Source organism: Mycetomoellerius zeteki, unplaced genomic scaffold (genome assembly GCF_001594055.1).
Source record: "Mycetomoellerius zeteki isolate Tzet28-1 unplaced genomic scaffold, Tzet1.0 scaffold153, whole genome shotgun sequence".
Classification (NCBI taxonomy): Eukaryota; Metazoa; Arthropoda; class Insecta; order Hymenoptera; family Formicidae; genus Mycetomoellerius; species Mycetomoellerius zeteki.
The window spans coordinates 395555-421561 of NW_017256479.1; the positions used below are offsets into that span (position 1 = coordinate 395555).

The 26007-nt window shown below is 34.3% G+C and overlaps 3 protein-coding genes across 4 annotated transcripts in view; 1 reads left to right on the forward strand and 2 right to left on the reverse strand.

Annotated features, from left to right (window-relative positions):
- Window positions 1–3602, reverse strand: part of Asap (ArfGAP domain of ASAP) — a 58534-nt gene extending 54932 nt beyond the window's left edge. Inside the window, 1 exon segment of the mRNA XM_018444709.1 lies at window positions 2824–3602. Coding sequence (XP_018300211.1) covers window positions 2824–2949 — 126 coding nt within the window. The 5' untranslated portion in view covers window positions 2950–3602.
- Window positions 3603–4944: 1342 nt separating this feature from the next.
- On the reverse strand, window positions 4945–6113 carry LOC108720606 (40S ribosomal protein S19a). 2 transcript variants are annotated; one of them, XM_018444711.1, is made up of 3 exons: window positions 6039–6113; window positions 5755–5825; window positions 4945–5377 (listed from the first exon to the last, which is right to left on the reverse strand). In XM_018444711.1, the coding sequence occupies exons 2-3, from the start codon at window positions 5823–5825 to the stop codon at window positions 4987–4989; spliced, it is 462 nt and encodes a 153-aa protein (XP_018300213.1). In that variant the 5' UTR covers window positions 6039–6113; the 3' UTR covers window positions 4945–4986. The 2 variants fall into 2 exon arrangements, with proteins under 2 accessions (XP_018300213.1, XP_018300214.1); XM_018444712.1 differs by having other exon boundaries at window positions 5977–6042.
- Window positions 6114–7181: 1068 nt separating this feature from the next.
- On the forward strand, window positions 7182–23270 carry LOC108720605 (persulfide dioxygenase ETHE1, mitochondrial). The gene is made up of 6 exons (XM_018444710.1): window positions 7182–7429; window positions 10421–10565; window positions 13857–14042; window positions 18331–18419; window positions 20768–20978; window positions 22509–23270. The coding sequence occupies exons 1-6, from the start codon at window positions 7304–7306 to the stop codon at window positions 22574–22576; spliced, it is 825 nt and encodes a 274-aa protein (XP_018300212.1). The 5' UTR covers window positions 7182–7303; the 3' UTR covers window positions 22577–23270.
- The last annotated feature ends 2737 nt before the right edge of the window (window positions 23271–26007 follow it).

The window sequence follows — 26007 nt, forward strand, 5'->3', positions numbered from 1 at the left end:
TGCGTCAGAACGAACGCGAGTCGCGCTACCAATGCTACGAGAAACGAGCCATTCAACGGTGAGGAATATAAACCGATAATGCGGCCAGTTTCCTGGCGAGGAAATCGGATTTCAAAGCACGTGCGACGATAATAATAGCGTCATCGCCGGCTACGTCGCGCGGTTTTAAATGCCTCGGCATTAGCATCATCTCCGCATTTGAAGTGTTAATGATCAATAGATGATGATAAGCAAGTCCCTCCTTTTTCGAGAGTCTTAAAATTATCACACGTTGACACATATCTAGAGTTATCATATCTGAATCACAAGAAAAGAGTACATATATACACACTTTTTAAAAAAGATGGTCCAGGAAGAAGAGGGTGCATAATTTGTTTATGCATTATAAATGTAGGTATTTAATAAAATAGAATTTCTAAAATATATTTTTATAAGTATTATTGACAATACTTATTAACCCCTTTAGTCCTGATTTTAATGCAACCATTAATAAAATATTGTTTTAATTCAATTCGAGGGCTACTTTAATAAGTAATTTATATTAAAAAATTAATTTTTTTCCAAATTTTGATTATTTTTTCCAACATGTATTATTATGTACTTCTGTTTCAGATAATGTCAATAGAACCAAATAATTTCAACGAATAATGTCTTCAAATTCGATGTACATATGTATATTGCAACACAGGTTTGAAGAGGTTAATATAATTTTATAAACATTTTAATCAATGACCAGAAATTTTACGACATCAAAAAGAGTACTCTTAAAAGAGTACGGCTAGTACCCTACACAGCGTGATTCAATTAAACATGAACGAAGAAACCGAGAGAAGATAATTCTTACATTAATATTATGCAATCGACCAGAAACGGAATATCTTTCTTTGGTAAGCTCCTGTAAAATAATAATAAAAATTCGCAAGGCATAAAACGTATACTAATTGTGCTAAGTGCATTTATCGCACCAGTCAAAGCCTCATATGTGTGTGTGGGTGTGTATGTTTTGTGCGTGCGTGCGTGCGTGCGTGCGTGCGTGTGTGGTGAATAAATTATCTTTAACTTGCGTACTTATTACACACGAAAAAGCGATTTTGCTAAAAGATCTAAAATTTTGCTAGATATCAACAGGAATACTAAAAATAATTTTATTGGACTATCAAAATAATTTTGCTAAAAACTCGAACTGATTGCTAAAATATCAAATTTTTTTGCTGCATTGCTCATCATTTTTTAGTTTTCAACATAATTATTTTCATAGTTCAACAAAGTAATTATTTTCAGATTTGTATCCACATTGAGAAAAATTTCTAGTTGAAAATGAACGAACCAGAAAATTCTGATCAATCAGAATTCTGGTTATCTTAATTACGAGAAAAAACTATTTTGTTGAAGATTTAAAAATTTAGTTAAATATAAATATAAAAATAATTTTGTTGAAACATTAAAATAATTATGTAGAACGCTGGTTGCTGGAATGTCAAAACTTTTTATGACATTGCTCATCATGCTTGAGATTCCTACGTAACTATTTTCATGGTCCAAGAAAATTATTTTCAGAGCTAGCTAAATTTTTAGATCGTTCAATAAAATCGTTCTTTTTCCAGAATTATAACAGATTTAATGAGGAAATTCTGATTTGTCTGTTTTCAACAAAAATTTTAATTAAGGCAACTTTTCCAGTGTAGCAAAATTTTTTTTTGATCTTTTAAGAAAACCGTTCTTTTCGTGCAAAAACCGTAGAAACTACCGTCCGGAAAGTGTTACGATCGTTCTGATGTCTACTTGTAAAACGAATCGTCGGCGTTTGCAGGATCGCGGTCGAGAATGTCGAACATTGGCTGCGTTCTGTAAAGTGCATGATGTATCACTTTAGTCTTGTTGTTCACCGTATCTTAAATAAGGATAAAATGATACAGCATGCGCTTTATGGAATCAGAGGACTGTCGACAGACGTTCCCACATGCGTATCACGCAACCGATACGCGATATACACGCCCACGCATAAAAAACACGCGCAACAAGGAAAAAGAGAGCGGCAAGGACGATACGATACAATGGGGTGGCAAACGGAGAGAAATAATAGCCGCAGATACTTCGAGAGCAGAAAGCGTTTAGAAAAGCGTAGTGAAAAATGGAGCACAAATACGAATTGTAGGAAAAATATTTGGAAAATTGAAACAGAAATACAAGAAAAAATCAGTGCAAGAATAAATGAAAAATTGGAGTAATAATAATGCATTAAGAATAGAGCAAAAATACATAATTAGAAAAGTACAGTTAAAAATCAAGAACAAATACAAATTGCAGTAAAAATACTCGAAAAATTGGAACAGAAATGCATAAAAAAATCAGTGCGATAAATGAAAAATTGGAGTAATGATATATCAAAAAATTAGAGCAAAGGTACATGAAAAATTAAAGTAAAAGTACACGATCAAAATTAGAGCAAAACTAAACGAAAAATTGGAGTAACAATGTATCAAAAAAATTGGAGCAACGATACACAAAAAATTATAGCCAAAGTGCCGTAAAAAAATCAAAGCATAAATAAATGAAAAATACGAGCAAAAATGTATAAAAAATTGAAACAAAAATGGACGAAAGTGTCAAGATAAATCACTCGGACTTCGATTTTTGTAAACTATCAATTGATGCCGATCGTAGTTTACTAAGTTTACTTGACTTCTCGAAAATGAGAAGTCAAGCGAGGAGAATAGGAGAATACGAGAACCGGTCAAAGATCGAGGCTTCAGTCAGTTTCAATGAATCATGTTTACGGGAACGAGCGTCATGACGGGTGTTACACGAATCGTCGTAACTCACCTCCTCGAGGGACGTGATGGTCTGCCTGCACTGTGGCATTCGTGAGACGAAAGTGGACGTGGTGGGCGAGTTGTAGTCCTCCCTCGTCTCTTCGACGAACTCGCTCACGGCGATCAGGCCCGGCATCTTTCAGCCCGTTCTCGTTTTCCGTCAGTTGTTCCGTCTCCCGCCGTCCACCCCACCCCTCCCCCCAGCGCCCAGCTGCAAGCGAGGCTGTCCCTTCGGCGGATCGCTTCTCGCCACCGCGACTCCCCCTTGCTCGTCTTCCTCGTCGTCGCCGTCGCGATCGTCGTTGCCGGCGTCCGCGCGCACTTTTACACTTCGCGGACACCGTTCACTTCACTTGTCTCTCACCATAAATTCCGCGGGGGATACCCCGATCACGTTTACCGCCTCTCTGTGACGAACGGTATAAAACGTCGTCCCGGTACGGAAGAGTGATAGCGAGCGAGATAGAAAGAGAGAGAACACGGGTGTGCGTATGCTTGAAGGAAAGAGGGCGCAAGAGAGAGAGAGAGAGAGAGAGAGAGAGAGAGAGAGAGAGAGAAAGACAAAGAGGAATGAATGAGGAGGAAGCGTGATAGAGAGATTCGAGCAGCGTGTCCGACGGCCACCACCTCTCCGTGTCCGCGCAGAGAGGGAGAGCGAAAGAGTGAGAGACACTCGCGGGACCGGTGGCGTGATTATTTTCGCGACATAATCGCGGCGAGCCACCAGCCGTCGCGGAGACGCATAACAGCAACAACACAGCGGCAACTCGCTCTTTTCGTTAGCGAGGAGCGCGGGTTACCACGCATACATACATACGCGCATGCACACCGCCGCGGCGAACGAACAGACCGACGGACCGACGCGCATAAATACATAAAAACAGAGCCGCGCGCGCGCGCGCGGACGCAGACCTACCGTCCACGGGGATGCTCCTTTGCACTTCAATCTCGCACCTAATCGCGCATCCTAACCACCTCGGTCGGTGCCGAGTACCGCCGAAACACTCGCGACTGCGGCCGAAGTTTCACTGAGGCGGCGCTGCCGACGCGCGCGCGACGACCGAACCTTCGCCACGAAACGAAGCGTATTCAGAGCGATCATCCACCGTAGCGGATGGCGACGATGACGATGCGGCACCGTTAGATGGCGGCACGCGAAAAATAGCGGGAAATTGAAAAAGGTGAACGAATGCTTCACGATTTAAAATTTTAGGACTGGCGAACATTTATGAGAATAAAAATAATTTTAAGACAAAAATTGGCGGATTTATATTCTAGTCGTAAAATAATCGAAAATCTAATATTTTTTCTAAATCTAATCTTTTTTCGACTTCTAATTTTTTTTTCTAGAATTTCTAGAATTGGAATATATATATTTGATTAACAAAAAAAGATTTAGCTATTTTTTGCCAAGTTCTTTATAGTGTTTTAAGATGCTAATAATATCACTATGAAATCAATGATCAATTTAATTGTGATATTATTTCAGCTTCAATTTATGCATTTCAAGTAGCGGCGTACAGTTTATGTAACTAAAAGATGTACCTACTTAGAATTTACATACAAAAATATTATTGTATATCTGCATCCTCGACCTCTTTTTCCTTGCTTATTTAATTTAAAAATAATTTGTTTAATTTTGATATTGATACAAATTACAATTAAATTTCTTGTATATTTGTATCATACGACAGAAATTTTATAAATTATATATAACAAGGTTCAAATATATTTATATCTATATTAAATGCTGTATTCTATTACTATTATAAATCACTTTTTTCTGCACATTTCGATAAAACTTGAAAAAGAAATACATGTCTTGCATAAACGCAATATGGAGAAGAAGGTATTATATTTTAAACAGCGTCAATTGCTAACTGAATCTTTCCAAGCATTTATTTATTAAAATTGTCTAGTAGGTTTGCTATAGAAATATATTTTGCATATAATGTAACAACTCTAATATTCTGAATATTCTGAATATCTCCAATTGTGCAAAAAAAAAAAACGAATATTGTTAAAAATCTGATTAAAGCCAGATTCTAATAATAGAAACTTGAAATTCTTGGATATTATTCAGCAAATTTAACAATGGTAAAATTGTGTTTATACAATAAAAAAACTAAAATTCAAGTATTTAAATGTTTTATTACAGAAACATAAAAGAATATTACATTACAACTTCCTGAAGCTTGAGTTGCTTTTTGCTCTTAGCTTTAACTTGTGCAGCGATTCGATCCAAGTCCCTGCGTCCTTGGCTAGTCAATTTGCGTCCACCAAGGGGTGCCTTCTCAATCAGTTTCAACTGCTCCAAGCTTTGGAGTGCCTTGCGAGCGACACCACCTGCCGATCGGCAGAAGTGGCTGGGATGGGTGCCGTTACGTTTGCGTCCACCAAAGATCTTGGTAACGGCACCGACTCCGATTGGGCTACGAATATAGATATGACGCACCAGGGCTGCACATCTGATGTAGTACCAGTCAGGATCATAAGGAGCCAGTTCCTTGAATTTCGCCGTCTTCACAATATCCACCCATTCTGGAACCCGCATTTTGCCAGTTCTAAATTTTTACAAAGTCGAATTACAAAATATATCATAGCAAGTACATAGATTGCTTTCCTTTTAAAAAATAGTCGACACACAAACGTCATTTTATCTTTCTCGGCATTTAACGAACAACGAAAGTAGAATGATACTTGTGTCGACGGTGTTTCTTAAAAGAAAAACGGCCAAAGTATACAATTATTTTTGCAACATACAACGTGGAGTAGAAATTTTTATAAAAGTGAATTAAAATAATGTAGAAAAGAATTAACAGTAATATTAAATGATAAAAAATAAAAAATAATTCAATATGTTTCAAACATTACACATGCATGAGAGAGGGTAGGTTATAGTTATAGGTTAGGATTTTTATTCACTAGTATTTTTACTTACTTTTTGAGAAAGGCTGCGAAAGCCTTCACAAATTTTTGCTGATCGACGTCCTTTAGTGTTACAGACGGCATCTGAAAGGAAAGTTTAATTTGATAAAATAATCAATACATGAAATAGTGCACATGTACACAAATCATATGTGTAAAATACAAATTAATGCTCTGATCCTAATAATCGGTAAAGATAGTAAAAGCCACTAAATTGATATGTTTCTTATTACACATTTTCATAAATTGTTCACTAAAAACAACTTAAATTGCAAAAGAATTGTCAACATCACGCACCTTTGCGAGAATACAAACCGGAAAGAGCAAAGCCCAAGTAGCAAAGGAAAGGCTAGGATTCCATTATACGAAGCGACAGGCGGAAAATTCAAAAAGTCCGACAAATGGTTTACGATGGCTGCGGTCCATTTGACGCTACAAACGCTTCGAAGCATTCTTTGATTAGTCAATTCATAAAATTCTCTATTCTGATTGGTCGCTCAAACGCAGCCGATATCATGTTTCTGAAATAAACATCCTGCTTACATGAACGTTAAACAGCTGAGATAAAAGCAATGTCTCATAAATAATTAAATTAACTCTTTCAGGTATTAATTTATTAAATTTTAAAATCATATATAATACATATATATATATATAGACTACACAAATTTAGAAAAGATTTCATATTTTATTGTATATAGGCTGTGATCCAAAATTGACTGCCAGTACTGAAAATCTATAGTGCACGTGACATAAACTATAGCATTTTCAGTGTTGCAGTAAATTTGGAACATAGCCATAGTATATATCTTTTATATTAAATATTATTAAAGAATAAGGAATTTAATATAAATATCTGAACCTCGTCTACATTAGCATAATTTATAAAATTTCTGAAATGCTTAATTAATTACAATTTTGATATTTTAAATTTTAAAAATATGTTTTAATTTAAGAAACTCCTAAATATAAAAACTATAAATTCCATTATTTTTTGTATTAATATAATTTTATATAAAATGTTAAATAAAATTTTAAATAAATTGCAATAAATCGACTACTGCATACTTTATTTTATATTAGTGCTCTCATATTTCGTTTTCTAAAACTGGCTAAATTTTCCAAATCTATCATAATATGCACTTCCGAAAAATGCTAACAAGTGTTAACCGGAAATAGCTATCAAGATAGTAAAGTATTAGAAGAACCAGGATTATATAATTTTCAAGATAAGCGATTATCTCAAAAAGGCGTGATCACATGATATAAATATCTGCACATTGCTCGATAACAAATGAAATTCACATTTGTCTCATTGATAGAAATAATGATTTCTCATAATTCAACAATCAGCGAATGACGCGACATGACAAACTGATACGATTAAAATGATGGCAAAAGATAATCGTGTTACGCAATGTTGCGGAATACGAAGCGAGAGGATATAAATTGAGGGGAATGCAAGTAGTGGAAGCGTGTTGTTGTTATCGTCGGTAGTTATGCGCAGCGCTACGTGACGAGACGGGGAGTGACTTCAGACATTGGCTTTATATAAGCGAGTTATGATCCGTAATTTGTACCGAGTATCATCACCGATTCTATGGAGAAATGGGATACGTGAGAAACATGCCATGGTTGACGTTCTGACGGAACGCGTGCCCTTTTCGAAGGATTTTCTGTTTCGTCAGGTAACATTCGCGCGAGGGATTAAGCTGGAAACACAATAGACACAGGCAACAGGAAATAACGAGCAGTCCAATCAGAGCTCTGGGATATAATATCGAACTTATATCCCAGAACTCTGATTGGACGGCTCGTTATTCCCTGTTATCTGTGCCTATCGCCTGTGCCTATTGTGTTTAAGGCTTAAGTCTGATAAATTGACTAACCGGCGATCCGGCGCATGTCCAAAGAACTCGCCTTGCAACGTCATCTGACGAGCAGTGTTTTAAGGTGGTTCGATCATACATTCAAGATCGTCTGGTCACTCTGATCATAAATGGATTCGTACGAACTTAGCCGATAACGAATTTCTTAAACAATTTCCTTATGAAATCGTTTACATTTTATAATATATAAAAATCTTTAAAATGTAATTAAAAAGATCTGACAATATTTAGGTAATTTTAATTAATAATTAATTAGTTCTTTTTATACATAAGCAATTAACTGATAAAAATTAATTAAATAAAATTTTTGTATGAAATTATATTTTGTATAAGAGGTTTTGTAATAAATAATTCAAAAGATTTGACTTATTTAAATTTAAATTGAATATTTTTAATTAAATTATGTAATGTAATTAGCCGACATTCATCAGCTAATTGCAAGTTCGTTCGAATTATGATCTTTCGGTCGATGAAATGACCGAACCAAGCGTACTTAAAATGATTTTAAAATTGATGTTAAAATTGGAAAGCGACAGCCTTAGTCGCTTCTTCTCACACTTTTCATATATAAAGATAAGAGAGACTTCGACTGAACTTTGATTAATAACTTACTTAGCGATAACTTTAATAAAATTAATCCTTTTTAATAAAATTTTATAATCCAAATTTTTGAATTCTTAATTCTTTTTTTAAATAAAATTTTTAATCCTTAAAATATGATATGAGTTTTTTTATTTTAGTCTTGAAATCGTTTTGGAAATCGATCTTAATTTTGAAAATTTATTTACAAATAGCTTGATTAATAATTTTTACGTCTAATTCATAAATTTACAATTTTAAAAGAAAAAAAAAGAAAAAGTATGAAGAACATTATTGGAAAGTATAAAAATGTATTTTAAAGGAACAGATCTCGGAATAGGTTTAAGATCCATTTTATGTAGAGCTTTAAATAAAATGAATATATATTTGATATTTTAAAAGAAACAGAAAAAGGAAAGTATTGTAACATGATATAGAAAAGTATAACTAAAAAAGATAGACCTAAACTCTGTTTCCTTTTCTCTGCGTTGGCTGCATATAAAATAAAGCAACTCCGTATCCTGGATTTCGAGGGATAACAGAAGGGATTGCAGAAAAATGTAGAAAAGCGCGGTCAGGGAGAACATTGACATTCGCGTTCGCATTTGAAACATATTTGAAATAACCTTGAAAGTGGCGAACTTTACATCCGAGAATTTACTCGGATTGCAAAAATTTTGATGTAGAAAGTGCAAGTATCTCCGACTGACTGAAATATCTCAAGAGAGAATTTTTTTCACAAATATGAAACAAACTTTTTCTAACAAAAATGTCACGAAATTTTTCATAACTTCATAATTTTATTATACGTTCTATATGTCATAATACTAACGAATACGTTTTAAGTAAATTCTCTCTTTTTTTACTCTTTTTCACTCAGCACTGTTTACCGCAATGGTTTTCAACACGGTGTGTTCTTTGATCTGCATCGTTTCTATAATTTTCTATACTATACTGGTCAACCGTAACTGAATACATATTTTTTTTTCCATGGAGCTTTCACCGTTTACAATTTCAACAGACGTTTGAAACGGTTTGAACGAAAATTTAATTTACCGGTTGGAAAGTAATCGGTTTTGAGTTTATCTTGACGTATGGAATGCGAAATATTCATCATTGTTTTTAAGCTTGTTAGTTCCCGCGTAACAAGATTATATTGCAGCAAAATGTAACATTAATATTAGAAGTTGCAGTAAATATACTACCTGCTTGAAAATGGCCAAATGAATGAATTTGATTCAAATTCGTTTTCGCAACGAATATGGATAAAAGGTCATGTCGATGTAACAAAGAAACTATGACAAAAACCGTTATATTTTCGTTCATATCTGGTTTTATACTCAAAGCAAAGCGCATTTCGTTTTTCGGTAGACTTGAAGTCAGAATCGGATGAAAACGCAGGTGAAATATGACTAAAAACAAAAATGATTACACATCCGAATTATTCCCAGAAAAAATTCAGTACTGACTGGATTAATGAATGTGTTGCGCGTTAACATTGGGAAAAAAAAATGTAAAAAAGCATTTTGTTTTTCATTTGCGCTTCGTGAAAATATAGTTTTATACAGTTTCGTGTATTTTCAAAGAATTATATTTTCTGCTGTCCCCTTGCCTCCTGCACATCATACACAGGGTTGGTGCGGTGCAATTAAACGTGTGACAGGATTCAAAATGTACAAATCGTTGTTAAACGACGTTGCAAAATGTGGACGCATTTGTTTGTTGCCTGCAATTGATTATCTTATCTATCGTATTTTTATTTGGTTTGTTCAGAATCGAAATACATGCACAGTAAATATTAAAAATATGGAATTTTATCATTTCCTTTGCGATTTTTTATCGCGTATAATGTAAAATATCATATGGATATGTTTACATCATTTCTCGCTTCCCAGTGAGAAATAACTCATCGATGTTGAATCGACATCGATACAACGATTTCGACATTAATTCGACGTCTAATTGACGATCATTTTTCGTTGATTATCTTATTACGTTTATTTCTTTTCAGCGTTTTAATGTATGCACCGCACATGTATTTAATCAATGCTATTTGTAATAACGTAATTATAAAGACATAGTCACGAGAATTATATTGTCATTAAAACGATAATAGTATGTCATTTATGTTATAACATAATACGGATAATGTAATTTTAAATCGGGATGATTGTTAGGAAGAGTAATGAATAATTATTTAAATCTCTCCAGCTTTTCGATCCAGGATCCAGTACGTACACGTATTTACTAGCCGATATCAGCGATAAGGAAGCGATTTTAATCGATCCGGTCATCGAATGGGCTGATCGTGACAAAACAATCGTCGAGGAGCTGGGATTAACGTTGAAATATGCCCGTGAGTTACCAACCGAGATCATTATCTCGTCCGTAAATATTGCGGTTTGCGAAAAATAGCGAAAAAACGACGCGCGGAAGTGTCGTGCAGTTTTTCGTATCATTCGATATTATTTAGTCGGACTATGTGTACTCTGCATGTTACACTCGAGCTCGATTACACGTGTAGTTTACCTGCATATATTTTGTAAGCAAATTTGAATTTTTGTGAAGTAGTAGCGCGTTAAAATAGTACCATGTGAATATTTATAATAGCTGTTTACTTTAAAAAAATACACTGATCGTTTTAGAAGAGTTCTATTAAAGAGCCATTATTAGATTTGAAATATCGGTTCAAATTCGAAAGCGTTACTTCAACTACGAAATTTCAGAAAACTTCCTAGAAATATCTACTGGATGTTAAGCTTTACATATCGACGTTTATTGCCCTTTTAACTTTTACAACTCGTGAAGTGCCAAATCAATATCGATAGCCACTTCCACAACGTTATGTGTAATAGAATTTTTCCAATTTTCTGGTTTTTTTTATTTCGCAAGTTTTGACGTAACTGAACGTTCTGAAATGTTTCTCAACCGTATCGATCAACGCATGGTTGATAAGAGTTATTGAGATGTTATTTCAAAATACAAAGTGCAATTATTAACATTGCATAATATTAATCATTCTGCAATTGTAGAAACCTAACATTTATTGACGTACTCAACCCGTAAAACACTCGAATCGATAACTAATTAATTACGTACACTAATTAACAACAAAACGTATTATCTTATCGACGTCGTTATTCGATATCGTCGGAAATGTACTTGTCGGCAATTACGCGATGCCCCGTGCCGTGATTTACGAGCTGAGGGCGCAGAGTTATATCGCGAACTATCCTACTAACCGACCAATATTTGCCGAACTTTGTAATGAATTAGCATGCAATCCTGCCGCTGCTAAGGACGGTCGTGGACCCCGCATAGTTTCGCCATTGTCCCGGGGGTTAACACGCCCGTGGACCATAAACCCGGTGAGAGTGCGCTCGGGCATATTGTCGAACTTCGCCAATTTCGATAAAGAACTTCGACTTCGGCACGAGCCGATACGATTTCGCGGCCACTGTATAATTCCCAAGTGTATCGTCACGAGAGCATTATTTCAACAAATCGTGCTTATCGTGCATGAGAACGGATTTGCATGAAAATTAATTAAGTTTAATCCTTGATTGAAAGTTTGACTAATCAGCAATACAGCTGTTGAAGCTATATTCTGCTATATTATGCTACAGTCTGCTAATCGAAGTAATAATAAAAAAGAAAGAAAAAAAGGTAATTTCGAAATGTTGGCAAAAATCTAGATAGTGAAATGTGTTACACTTAAATATTGTAGGGACATCTCTGTAAACAGTAAAAAAATCTGATATAGGATAACATATAAGTTTGGCCACAGAGTGTTGTGTTTATCAAATTATTAGTATATTTAATAAAAAACTTTGGAGTATGTTAATTATATCTTAAATATATACTACAATAAATACAAAAAATAATTAACATTCAAAACAGCCAACTATTTTTAACTTTAATATAATAAGCTTTAAGGTGTTTTAAGAACTCAATGATGGACGCGTATTTTTCCACGGATAAATTCTTTCAGAGAGTTTATTCCAGCCAACAGAGCGGTCCTCAGTTCATCAACCGATGAAAATCTTTTGGTGCAGTCTTTTTAGTAGTCTATTTAATAGGATGTAATTAATACTCTCTCTCTCTCTCTCTCTCTCTCTCTCTCTCTCTCTCTCTCTCCCTTTAGAATTTGTTCTCTTTTTAATACTGCGTTATTAGCAAATTGATTGTTGTATACTTAATTATTTTTTGTACTTACTTATTTTTATGGTAAAATGACGACAAATACTACCTGGATAATGATTTGATAAACACGTAAAATTTTGTAGTTAAAACTTTTTTCCTGTGTATGCTATTAAACACAGATTTAATATATAGTAAATATCTTTAAAAAATTTAAATGCATTATCAAAATTTAAACATAGAATGTAAACAATTTTATATATTATGATCTTTGTGTTTTTTTTCCTTTTTAAAGCATTTTAATTTCTAATTGTTATTAATTTCAGGGTCAAGATAAATTAGCATCTGCCCCTACTTGCGCAGGCAGCATTAATCCTTTCGAAATTTGCACCCTTAATGGCATGGGCGAAGGGATTTTCGGTTCGGCAAGAAGGGACAAAGTTTACGACATCGTATAATATATCACGAAAAAGGGTTGATAGGATTACCTTATTACTTATTGTATTATTGTATTATCAAACCGCGAAGTGGTTTTTACGAGAGATCGCTTTGGCTAAGTGGAACGTATGCACTTGTTTATGCGGAACTCTGCGTGTGCCAATTCTGTCCCGAACAAACAGACATTTCCATAATACGCCTCTCTCTATTTTCCAATAATGCAAACGCTATTAATGCCGCCCCACTCCCGTAAAACTATGCGCATTATTCGTAACTCAGTCATACAAAGAGAGCGAGGCCGCTAATTAGATTAATAGATTTAACGTAATTTAGTTATCTATTGAAGCTGAATTATATCCACACGGATATTTGTGTATGCATAATAAAAGTTTAAAAATAACGTACGAACAATTTCAGAATTTTCGACATTAATTTTAGACTTTTTAATCAATATCGAAGCATCAATTGTTCGCTACTTTTTAAGCCAGTATTATATAAATATCTTTAAAAATTAAAATCCTACTATTTTTTACAATCATCTTTAAATCATTTATCAAATTTACAACGAGATATTGGCATAAATTTTAGGCATTAAAATTTCGTGACTATCATTTCTATATTGGGATAATCGTATGCCACTTTTCTCGGTTAAGTGACGCCCTGTAACATATTATGAAAACATATTATGTGATCGCGATTTTGCGCGGACTCGGCACTTATCATTATTTACCAGCATTTGCTGGTAACAATGGCTGCGTTCAGCAGAGAAAACTAATTAGATAGCGCTTAGTGATTCTCCAATATAATTGGTTCCTACTTAGATCCAATGAAGAATTAAAGGCAAGAATCAATCATATTAAAGAATCACTAAGCGCTAACTGATTAGTTTTCTCTGCTGAACGCAGCCAATGTGTGCGTTTAAGTTAAGAGAGTTAAAGTTGCTAGTCTGCTCGCCGAGCGATTGAATGTGGTTGGTTGGATCTACAAGTAACAATCATATTCATTTGCTTGGCGAGCAGCCTAACCGCTTTGTCGACTTGAACATGCCCAATCTTTCTTGCTGTTGCAGTGAACACGCACATGCACGCAGACCACATCACCGGGACGGGCCGACTGAAATGCCTGTTGCCCGGCTGCAAGTCTATGATATCGCGTAGCAGCGGTGCTAAGGCGGACGTACTCCTAGAACCAAACGATCAAGTCCAATTTGGCAGGCATCAACTGAGAATATTGTCCACTCCAGGTCATACCGAAGGTATGGTTGAGAACATTCTCTCTTCGCATAGATTCGGCTTTGTTAGTAATAGTACTCTGGAGAACTCGTGCAGGGTGTTCGGAGAATTTATGCGCTGGAATTTTAGAATAAATCGATATTTATTAAAACCGGATTATATATCAACACGTATGGAAATTATACAATCAAAATTTTCAATATTTATGAAGGATCCCGCATTAATTATAAGGAAAATTGAGTCCCGGTGGAAAATGAGTTAGTTTTCACATATGATGTAGCTTATAACGCAGTGAATAAAAGATGACACAAAGATAATGGATAGTTTTTTAGCCTTGTGTCTATGACATCTTTTGTTCACCACATTATAAGTTACATTATATGTAAAAGGATTTAATCAATAAATAAAAAAAGGGCAACGAGCCAATTATACTGTAAGATATTTAATAATCGTACATATACAAATGTTTCGATACCGATCGGGTCATTTTCAATGTAAAACAACAAAACATTATTACATAAATTATTGGAAATTTTCGGTCACATTATAATGTCCAGTATGCGGTCCATATTTAAAATATCTTAAAGGTGATCTCATCTCACCTTTTACAATTCTTAAATTGTCTTAATGATGTAAGTTAGACGCCGAGAAGAAAACGCAATTAACAAAGTTATTTTTAATAAAAAATAAGCCATAATACTGTTAGATATATCCTCGACGATGTGCAGCGACGTTATGAAAAGGATTTAGATATATTATACTATATATAATTAGTAGACTCACAATCAATACTAATTATAAAATTATAAAATGAATTAGAATTTTTATATATAATGTTACTCATAACGTGAGGCGAACAAAAGATGACGTAAACATAAAACTTAATAATGGATAGTTTATGATGTATGGTGTCAAAGTGTAAAATTTGTGTTCACACCTTTCGTACATCATAATTCAAAAACTATTTATTATTGAATCTGGTCTCTATGACATTTTTTGTTCATTATACATTACATCGTATATAAAAACTAACTCATTTTACAGAAATCCAATTTTCCATATAATTATGGGCTCTGTGTAACATTTAAGGATTTCTAAAAATTACAATCTGAACCCCTTTACGAATTAATATCTTTTCTTCATTAGTTATATTTTCTATTTTATTATTTATTTTTATGTTAATTTTTAATGACTCAGATGTTCTTATTTAATGTTTTAAATTTTAGATGTATTAAATATTTTCGCGGTACATCTTTATACTGTTCCACTTTGCAACTCATTAATCTTTAGGATAGAAAGTGAAGAATAACTCGGGAAATCGATACGCGCTTAATTGACGCTATTAAAGTTATACATATTACTGGTGAAATATATAAAACTATTTTTTGTCGCTCGGAAAACGTAACTTTTGCTTTTGCCTATTTTTTCGTGCGGTAAAATATTGTACCATTGTCCATTTAGCTAGCATCCCACCATCACCTATGTGTCAGCTACATGGAGTGGTAAAATAGAGCACAACGCCGCCCTATAAGGGGCTAAGTGCATAGTGTATCATATTTGATACATACGTGGATTTCAGCGTTTTCTCGACATGTTCTGTGAGCTATTTCGCGTTACGATATATGTACGTATATGATATATTGTCTTGTTGAGTCTACGAGTGAAAAATGAGCCTTCGTATTTTTCCCTTTTCTTACCTTTATCATTTTCGAGAATTGTTTTGCTTGTTAATGTTCATTTTTAATAGTATAAATTATTTAAGTTTCGGTTTATTTAAAAGAAGAAATTGCTCTAGATTCTATTAAAATCACATTTCTTTTTAAGCTTTTCCTTCGAATACCACGACGTATTCTGTAAATCTTCATGACGCAATCTGGTTTTACGCGATTTTTAATGCGCTCGCGCGATGAATACAAAACACGACTTTCGAGTGGTGTAACGAAAGTTTCAGGGCAATAAATGTTGCAGGAAAGTTACAGAACACGTTCGTACACCACTGCGATATCGGGGCGTATTTCTTGCGATCGATCGTGCGTCCGCCCGGTCTATTATTTTATTAATTGAGATGCCGAGAAAAAATATGGCGAAATACTTTTTGTGAAGGCTGTGAGAGGCGGCTCTATTTTATACATGGATTGAAAAGATCAAAAATATAACGCGCGTTCGCGTTTCGAATGCAAGATCGATCTGATCAACTGCAGCTTCTGTTAAAAAGACGAACGCGTGCGAATTGTTAAATATTATATTTAAAACAGGGTTGGTAAAAAACATGTTTTAAATGTGTTTTAAACATGTTTTAAACGTGTTTTAAACAGTTTAAAACATGCTAAATGGATGTTTTTAATATGTTTTAAATATGTTTTTTTTATAGTACTGTTTAAAACATATTTGAAGCATTAAAAACATATTTAAAAAGAAACACACAGTACGTTTTATTCTTAAAAAAAAAAACATTAGTATTTACCAACCCTGATTTAAAATTACATTATAAACTCGATAATTTCTGACATGTAGATTACTTATTGATAAAAGAAGAGAGAAAAAATAGGAATATGAGAAATTATTACGATTTTAAATTTTAAACTTTGAAATATATTATTTATAATACGTTTAATAAGAAATTTTGTTCTATTCTCATTTTGTATAATACCTATTACTATTATACTACAATTTAATATTATTATATATAATTTTTTGTCGTATTCTTATGTCGTACAAATTTTCTAAAAAAGATTAAAATTTTATCTTAATGTTTCAGCCTTGTCTATTTTCTCATATTTTTTTTTCCTTTTTTTATTATCTTCAGAAGAAGAAAAGTATGTGCTGCATCCTTTTGAATTTTACGCATGTTGCGTATGAGATACGGTCTCTGGAGTGATTAACTTGAGCTGTTCTTTATTCAGGTTATATTGCAATTGCAATTTTCTGCACAGTTTTTTCAAGAGACATGTTCTTATATTGATATCCTTTTTTAGCATTGAGGAAATTTCACTTAGGTATATCAAAGTTTTCTTATATAGGTTATCCCTAAATTGATCTTCACTATTGAAAATAAACTTAAATCGATCAGCTTGAATTTTTTACTGAACTTTAGCAAAAACGTTTGATACGGTATCATTTTGTTTTGCTCATCTATTAATATTAAAGTTTGTAATTAATTTTTAAATTAAACTGTCACTGAAATAACCTATTTCATATTAAATAAAAACTATATTTATATCTAGTTTAGAAACTCAAAGAAGCTTACAAAATTTTTTTAATTGCTATTTGCTAATTAAAAAATTATTAATTTTTAGCGATGATATGAACAGCTTCTTTTTTTAGTTTTGTCTCAAATGTTTATGATATTCAGTAGCTTCGGAACATGTACACATTATATATGTACGCGTTATTGGAATTTATTGTACGGCGAAGCGAGATGAAAAAAGGGATACAGTCATTCTTATCGATCGTGCCGAATTCGCTACTCGTCACGGCTCAATCGTTTGTTCGGGAAAAATCCCGAAAGCGTCTACTGAGCTATGTATCTCGATTATCGAACTCGCTCGATAGGCTCGATTTTTCGTGCCGAATACGCGAATGCGTGCATTAAATACCTGCGGGTTAGATATTCGATATCAGCTTCATTCCTATACGCCGTAAAACTCCAACGATGCTGATTAAATTCCTAGATATTTCAGCTCTTTCACGGAAAATGCATCGCATACATTTGGCGAGAAAGGAAAATTGGTAAATATTTTGTAAAACACATACATACGTTACATACGTTACATGTGAATAACACAAATAATTTTAGTTGGAATTTAATTTTAATATCAGATTACATTTTTTTTAGAAAGTCATTATTATTGACCTAATCTTTACAAGATTGCTAGAAAAATAATTATCGTAATTCTATTATTGGCAAGTTACCGCACGCGTTTGCACAAAACCTTCCAATTATCTCACTTGATTCTAAATTATTTTTTATATCCGGAGGGATATAAAAAATACGAATTATGTTCTCTATGTCGGATACACCTACCTATTGCATGCCAATATTTTTCGAGCGAACGCCGCGTAATATATATGTTCGCAATTTCTTTCTTTTCCACCTTTTCTATTTTTCCTTTTTGCCGAATGTGATATCGCAAATGGAATGAACGAGCCGACGAGTGAGAGCTCAGTTTATCGTGCCGTCCGATTACGAAGCGAATCGCCGCGAAGAGATAAATACATATTTGGCTTGAAAAACGACACGATATTTGCCGGATGGCGGTCGAAGTGCAGTGAAGCACGATATCGTAAATATTCCATCTGATATCTGTGCAGGTTGCGTCACGTACGTTTGCGATGAGCAGGCAATCGCGTTCACGGGTGATGCGCTGTTGATACGGGGATGCGGCAGAACTGACTTTCAGGTAAGCTCAGCCCGGAAACTCACTAGAAAGGTCGTGTCTCTTTGCGGATACGCGTGATTATTGCACGTGATATCCGTGTCTTCGATCGCACATATGTGCGATTAAAGGGAACAACGGTGTCATATCTTCTCGTTCCGAAGAGCGAGAATGTCTGCGATAACATTTAATACAAAATCCGTTTACCTCGTTATGGGTATCTTCTGTGATCATAAAGGAAAGAAATGCGAGAAGAAATGAGAAAAATCTGAACTTTTATGTCGTGTAAAAGAAAAACTGAGTACACGGTGTTTCCTAGAATCTCCATCTTCAGTATTATTAACTCGTGCCATTCCGTTCTGGCTGATTTATCTCGAGATCTAGCTATAAATAAAAACTGACCAACAAACGAAACTCACAATTAGGCGACCATGTTCAGTGTTAAATGTGCGGTGAGAACAGTCCTCGGCAAGTTGGAAACCGTATTCACACTTTTTTTGCGGAGAATATACGATCTCCTACGCGGTTAATATTATTATTACATTTTTGTACTCTCGTTTTGCTTGCAATTTTTAACTGGTAACATATGAAGATCAAATTACATTATGGAATTAATTATAATTAATTAATCTACAGATTTTTTAACTTTAAAGATTTGTTTAAGGATGTATCATACATCTTTCTTAAATATATTATACGTATTTTTTAAATAAAAGAATTATGAAAAAATTAGATTTTTCTATATTGCATTTGTAAGAAAATAATACAAAAAGTTTGGTAGCGATTTAGAATCTAGATAAAAAATTATTTCAATAAGAAGTACACTTATTTATAAAATTATATTGTAAATATATAAATATTCATCTTATTGAACTGTTTTATATGTATATAATATTCATTTTTATACAGAAAGTATTAATTTCTAATTTCAGTCATTTTTTACAGTGATTCACTGTAGATACATCCTTAATAAAAACGAACAAATAACATAACTCTTTTATTTATAATATATTAATTTATTAATGTATTAATCAATTTTATTACAAATTATTCTTGCGATGTGAAGTTTAGTTATATATTTGCAATTTTGAAAGTTAAATAAAATTATTCAAGCAAACATTATTATGCACTCAGATGCGCTTTAACCGAAAATAGGATTGTCTAAATTTGATTTATTATTATGAGAGTCTAAATTTCATTTATAATTTAATAAAAGTTGTGTAATCGAAACTTCTTTGAAGAGATTGACCCTAAAATTTATCAAAAAAAAGAAAAAAAATTCTAGCGTGAAAAAGTGTGGTAATTTTAAGCACACCGTGTAGACAGATTGCACGTGACTCATGAAAATCTTCCTAGATTGATCGACCCGCACTCCCGAGTTCATTGAACCAAGTAGATATTAATTTCAGCCAGCAAGTTGCCATTACGTCTCTTTCAGTGCATCACTATCGTTTAATAAAAAAAACTAGCTGTTCTTTTCTTCGGACCGAAAGTGTCGTTTGCAATTTGTCGCTGATATAATTGTCGGATGTCGACGATTGGTTTATTTGAAATGTCACAACTAATCGACGATCGATGCCGACCTAGAACAGACGCGGACGATGCGGCGGCATCCTGAATTCCCGTTGAAACGTTCGACGGACGCGTGCAATAACATTTTCACTACGTGTCACACGTAGTGCAAATAAACGTCGATATATCATCGGGAATATGAAAGACTTCTTCTCCGCAACTTTCGCGTGATGAATAGCCGTCCGTCATCGTGCTCGACCGCGTGTCGGTGCATTTTATAAACGTGCCTCGACCTTTTCTTTCCTCGAAAGCGCGGCTTAAACGACGTTTTAACACAGAAGAACGATCGGAATCATTATTTTTATCCTTGACGTGCTTCAAACTTCACTTTAAATTTTGTTTTATCGTTAGACAGTAACTAAACGAGACCGACATTGATTTAAAATTCAAATTATTGATTTTCAATAAATACCAATTTCAATGCGTGAGAATGATCTTTACTCCTATGAATAATTTATTAAGATTGATAAATATTTTAACAACTGCACGACTTTTATTGAACAAATTACTACCAAATTATATTTTTAGTAGTTTACAGGATTGGATTGTATAAATTTATAAGGAATTATTTAAGCACTAAGGATCCAATTTGATATTGTTTAGGGTTTTTATTTATGATTTATTGTGTATTCACATCTCACAATCTTAAAAGATACCGTATTAATATTGATTAAATTTTTAATTCTTCATTTTTATTTATTATTTTTTATTTTTACGGTTTCTCACTTATCGTATTACAAATCTCATAGCTTTATGACATAATTGCCGTACGCTCGAATTACTGTACCACCTGTGCACAGGGTGGATCCGCCGCGATCCTGTACAAATCCGTTCACGAGAAGATCTTCACGCTGCCGCGAAATTACCGACTATACCCTGCACACGATTACAACGGTAGAACCGTCACCACCGTGGCCGAGGAGAAAGCCCTTAATCCCAGGCTGTCCAAGTCTCTGGAGGAGTTCGTCCGAATTATGGACAACCTTAACCTACCTTATCCCAAGATGATCGGTAAGTTTAGCAAAGGTATTTAATTTACTTGATGCAGCCAATCCTTTTCTATTACCGTCTTTATGTCAACATTAACATAAAATTTTGAAAAAGAATAATTTTTTCAAAATTTATATTTTCAAAGTTTTTAACAAATATTATTAACGTAAATAAATACAAGTAATTTTATTATAAAACTTTTGTATTAGACATTTGTCGATATCTTGAATAGTTTCTGAGATATTACAAAAAAAGCAAAAATCTTTAACTAAACCTTTAAAGGATGATTTGACCTCTTAATTGTTTTTCCGCACTGATACTTTTTAAATTCATATTTATGTATAAAATCTCCATGTATAAAAAGTTTTATTAAAATTAGAATTGTACAATTTGGGAGATTTCCTTATTGTTAAGCATTGTAGGGACTCAAACGCACAACGCCCTTGATAGCGATCAGGAATAATTAATGTATTGGTGGAACGAGGCTTATCTAGAATGCGTTATTATCGAAATGGTTCTCTCAAAGAAGCTAGGCGGTTGCACGAGTCCCATTGGGATATTCACATTCTATTTTTTGGGGTTGTGCATGCTCCGCTATCAGCTTGATTCGCTGATAAGCTAATAGCCGTCTTTAGGGTGTTACGGCGTCGTTCTCCTATCGGTACAGTCCGGGAAGCAACTGCTGAATCGAGAAGATCACGTCGGTCGAACGTGGTGCTTGATCACGTAGCTTCTTCTTACGAGTAAAAAGTGAAAAAACTCTGGAATTCCGAACAAATTTGCGGAAGTGGCGAAACTTTTTCCGACGCTTGAATCGATTGAATGAGATGTGAAGCGACGCAAAGCACAAGTTAAGCGAAAAATTTCACTGACAGTTATGTGATTGACGTTGAGAAGGAAATGATAAAAAGTGTCCCTTATGGAGCAAATTAAAATAGGATTTTGCACGAATCCATTTCGCGAGGTTTTCAAATTTTCAATATTTGGTATTAAGAATCGATTTCAAGAATGAATTTTCAAGATTGAATTCTTCTTATTCTCACATTCTTTTTTTTGTTTCCATCTCTTTGATTTAATTTTCACGTGATGCGATCTTAAATTAACGAAAAATTGATGATTATGATTTCACGGGAAGGAATATTTGCAGCCACTGTGTCGCCTTCGGGTAACTCTTCTTCGCGGCGCGTCTAAATATTAAATGTGAACAGAGACGCCGTTACATCCTGCTGGTGGAGCGAAAGGAAATCGATGAATTTGCTAGTTTGCATACCGTCGTATGTTGAATAAATGAACCTTTTATCTTACGGACGCATGAGCCAAATTTTGAAAAATGCACGAAGTAATATTAACAAAAAAAAATGAATTATTAAAATTATTTCATGTAATGTGTAAAAAATTGTATATAAGAGCAACGAATTATATGTATAATACGAATCGTTAGTTGAAAAGTTGAAAATATAAAATCGATAGAAAAACATTAGATTATTGTCCGCGTTTGACATGTACCATTTTTGCAACAAAGAGCTTGAAGGTAGTACGACGTTGTTTCAGATAAAGCTGTACCGGCCAACAAAGTTTGCGGTCTATATGAGGTGAAAGAAGAAAAGGATGAACAATGAAAATTATTGACAGCGCTGTAGCCGATGCACTAGCACGCTAGTATTGTAATTTTACACTCTATTAATAATTCATGGTCCCGATAGTTAACGTTCGTATGTCACGAATAGCGCAGGATTATTCCGTATTTTAACGTATATTGTTATCGATATTATTAACATTAAATGAGAAATAATCGCGAATCTTGTCAATTTGCCAACAAAAAGTATTCAAAAGTGATATAAGGCATGCGATATGATAATTTTTAATATATAATTCACGTATACATAGCAATGATATGGATGAATTATTTTCCTCTACTCTGGTTTTGCATGTGCGAGCACGACGTTATTTATTTATGTTTATATCCGCACTATTTTAACGTATTAGAATCTATCTAAAAATTTATGCGTTAAACGGCAAACAACTGCTATCTCTTTTTACATGTTAAAATTTAATTATGGCATTTTGTTTGTATGCTTTTCCGTACGAGCGTTTTATTCATCATAACAGTAACGTAACCGATAACGCGTATCAAATGAGCGCTTTATTTCATGTCCACACTTTAATGGGTTAAAATGCGCGTTTTATGCGTTTATTTCATGTCCTTTGAAGGATACGACATGTATATAAAATGTACGACCGAATGACGGAACGTTGTATAACATTCTTAATGGATGTAATTTTGTTTACGATAGAAATAAAATTATATTACGCAATCGCACATTAACCTTTTGCATCCGACGTATGCGTCATACAGTTGTTAAGAATTTTTGGGACAATTATTTACATTCTCATTTCGAATTTATCGAGAAATTTGCACGATTCCTTTTTTCCGTAGTTTAAACGGTGTCTCAGAATTACGACGTAATATTTTACGGACGATGTCTCCGAGGGCTCTCAAGTAGATTTTTCCTTAATGGAAATTTTTCCACTAGGCTCAATTGCCGGGATATTTCGCTAATTTAATTCCAGGAACTTAAAATGAATAACGAAACTTCTACGATTTTCGGGTGAGTTTTTGTTTTAACGGAAAGCTTTTACTTGTCGGATCTGCCCGCCGAAGGACGTAACGTTGGGAAAACGTAGACGATGGTTACTGGCCAAGTGAAATAATCGATCGAAATATTTTTCACTAAGCTCAGGGCACCCCAGGTTAAAATATTCTATGCATTTAGGATTGTCATCCCTTCGACCGTGTCGCGATGTCGCGACGCTTGCTCAAGAGATCTCTCTTGAACTGCCAAGTACCCCGTAACACCTCAATTTCGCAAATTACAGTCGCTTTGAGTCATCACTTACTTTGTTCTCGACAACGTACTCTGCGGGTATCGTCGTAATGTGCTTTTTTAACACAGTTGTGGTTGAAATTCTTATGTAATACATATGTAATACTTATGTACATCGATAGATTTAATAATAGAACTCTTAAACGCACATAGAATTTACTTCCTATAGGTTGAATGACAACATTCGATAATTCATCCATTTCGAATCGTCAGATTTTTTCAATATTATATAATGATAGAAGCCATTATCTCGTTTAAACTGTATTTACTTTAAATCTTCAAATGATTATCATTGCCACTCTGCACTATCATCGCACACAATCGCAGACCTATCGATAATCTCGACTGAATATTCCAATTATACTCTCATATAGCCGACACTCTCGCACCACGATAATGCAATCCACGTGTAATTAGGAAGATCCGCAAATCCATCATCTACTACGGGGATCGAGAGGCTATTTGCAGTTTGTGGTGCGCTAATAATAACTTTCGGGCCAAGAGGTGCATATGGTTTCGTAAATTGGCGAAACAGAGACGATTGGAACTTGGGACTATCAATAAGAAGAGAGAAAGACAGAGTGAGGGGAGAGAGTAGAGAGAGAAAGAGAGAGAGAAGGCAGAAAAGCGTTCATTGCTGGGTCCTAGGACAAACTCTCGAAGGACAAGAGAGAAAGAGCGGGGGAGGAGAGAGAGACAAGGCCCTTGTAATCGGGTTGTCGAAATCGGCTCCGTGCGCCTCGTCGAAACTCAGGGTGAAGAGACCCCCATGGTGCTGGTGCTGGTTTCCTACTGCATAGCTGAGGGTTGAAATCGATACCGTTTCCAGGGTAACCAGTACGGCTACGGTGCCCGACACACGGGCGAAGGCACACGGGCCAAGGCTACCTACTCATGCATTTTCATGTGCCCGCCGAAAAAGGCCAAAGACAAGAGCGTTGTTGGCTCGCTTGATGTTGATTCGCTCGCGCGGGCGAGTCGCGCGATCGAGTGACGAGGAATTTTCTGATTCTGGTGAAAATTTCAAAAGAATCCAATTTTCCAGAAGCGCGCGCTCTTCTCGCTTATCTAAAATTTCTGTAAAAAATATGATTTGACGTATACGCCTATTAATTTAATTTGTATTATTTAACTACGTTTTTTTCTCTCTTAAATTCTTCCTCTTAAATTTGCCTTTTACTCTTTCATATTACGAGATTGCTCACCGACGATCATAATAAAGTGCGGTTAAACAAAAAATTACTTTCTTTTCCGTTAGATTGTTTTTTTTCTTGTTTGAAATCAGTGAATTCGTTCCACGGTGAATTTTTTAGCCAAATATTGAAGGCTGTATGTATAACTTCGGTATTCGCGGATTTATTTTTTGATTATGTAGACGTGAAAAAAATACGCCTCATAGATCTCTGTCACGTTTTCATTGCCAGGGTTCAATTGCCAGGGAGAAGCTATGTTCTTGTAATAGTGAACTTTTAAACTTTTTCTTATCTTTACTTGACTTTTACGTCTAATCTTGCCTTTTTGTACAGTCTCTGTTATAACATATCCGTTCTTGTTTGACTTTGTGATCTATTGCTTACGATTGAAATGTGTTAGTAAAACTACGTGTCTTAATTAATATCAAGTTTCATAGTATCTAGACCTTCAGCGGATATTAATTTACGTTACTCATTATGTTACTTTTGAGTAGTTTACACACGGAAGAAACAAAAAGGGAATATAGCCGCACAGAAGCTCATCTAGTAAAACTTAACTCTAAGTTTAATAATATATAATATACAGTACATATTTATTCTATAAATTCTTTGAAGTAGAATTTTACTTTAAAGAGTAAAAATTGAGCCAGTCTTGAAAAAGAGTGGTTTAATTTTCAATCTTTAGCAGCAAGATTTCACTCTTCAGAGAGAGATTCACTTTCAAAGTTTTAGAGAGTATGTTCCCCTTTATTATTTTTTTTCCTTTTTCTTCAATCTAGTTAATGATAACTATTAATCTAGCGATATTAATAAATAAGATTTTCATTTCGTAAAATAATCAAGATATCGAGCAAATAAAGTGAATAATAAAAGAAACAAGCAACAATATTTCTTTCACGTCATTCACGATGAGGTCCTCGTTATCTGAGGCGGGTCCGGGCGGCACCTGCCCCATTTGTTCGTGTTAGAAGA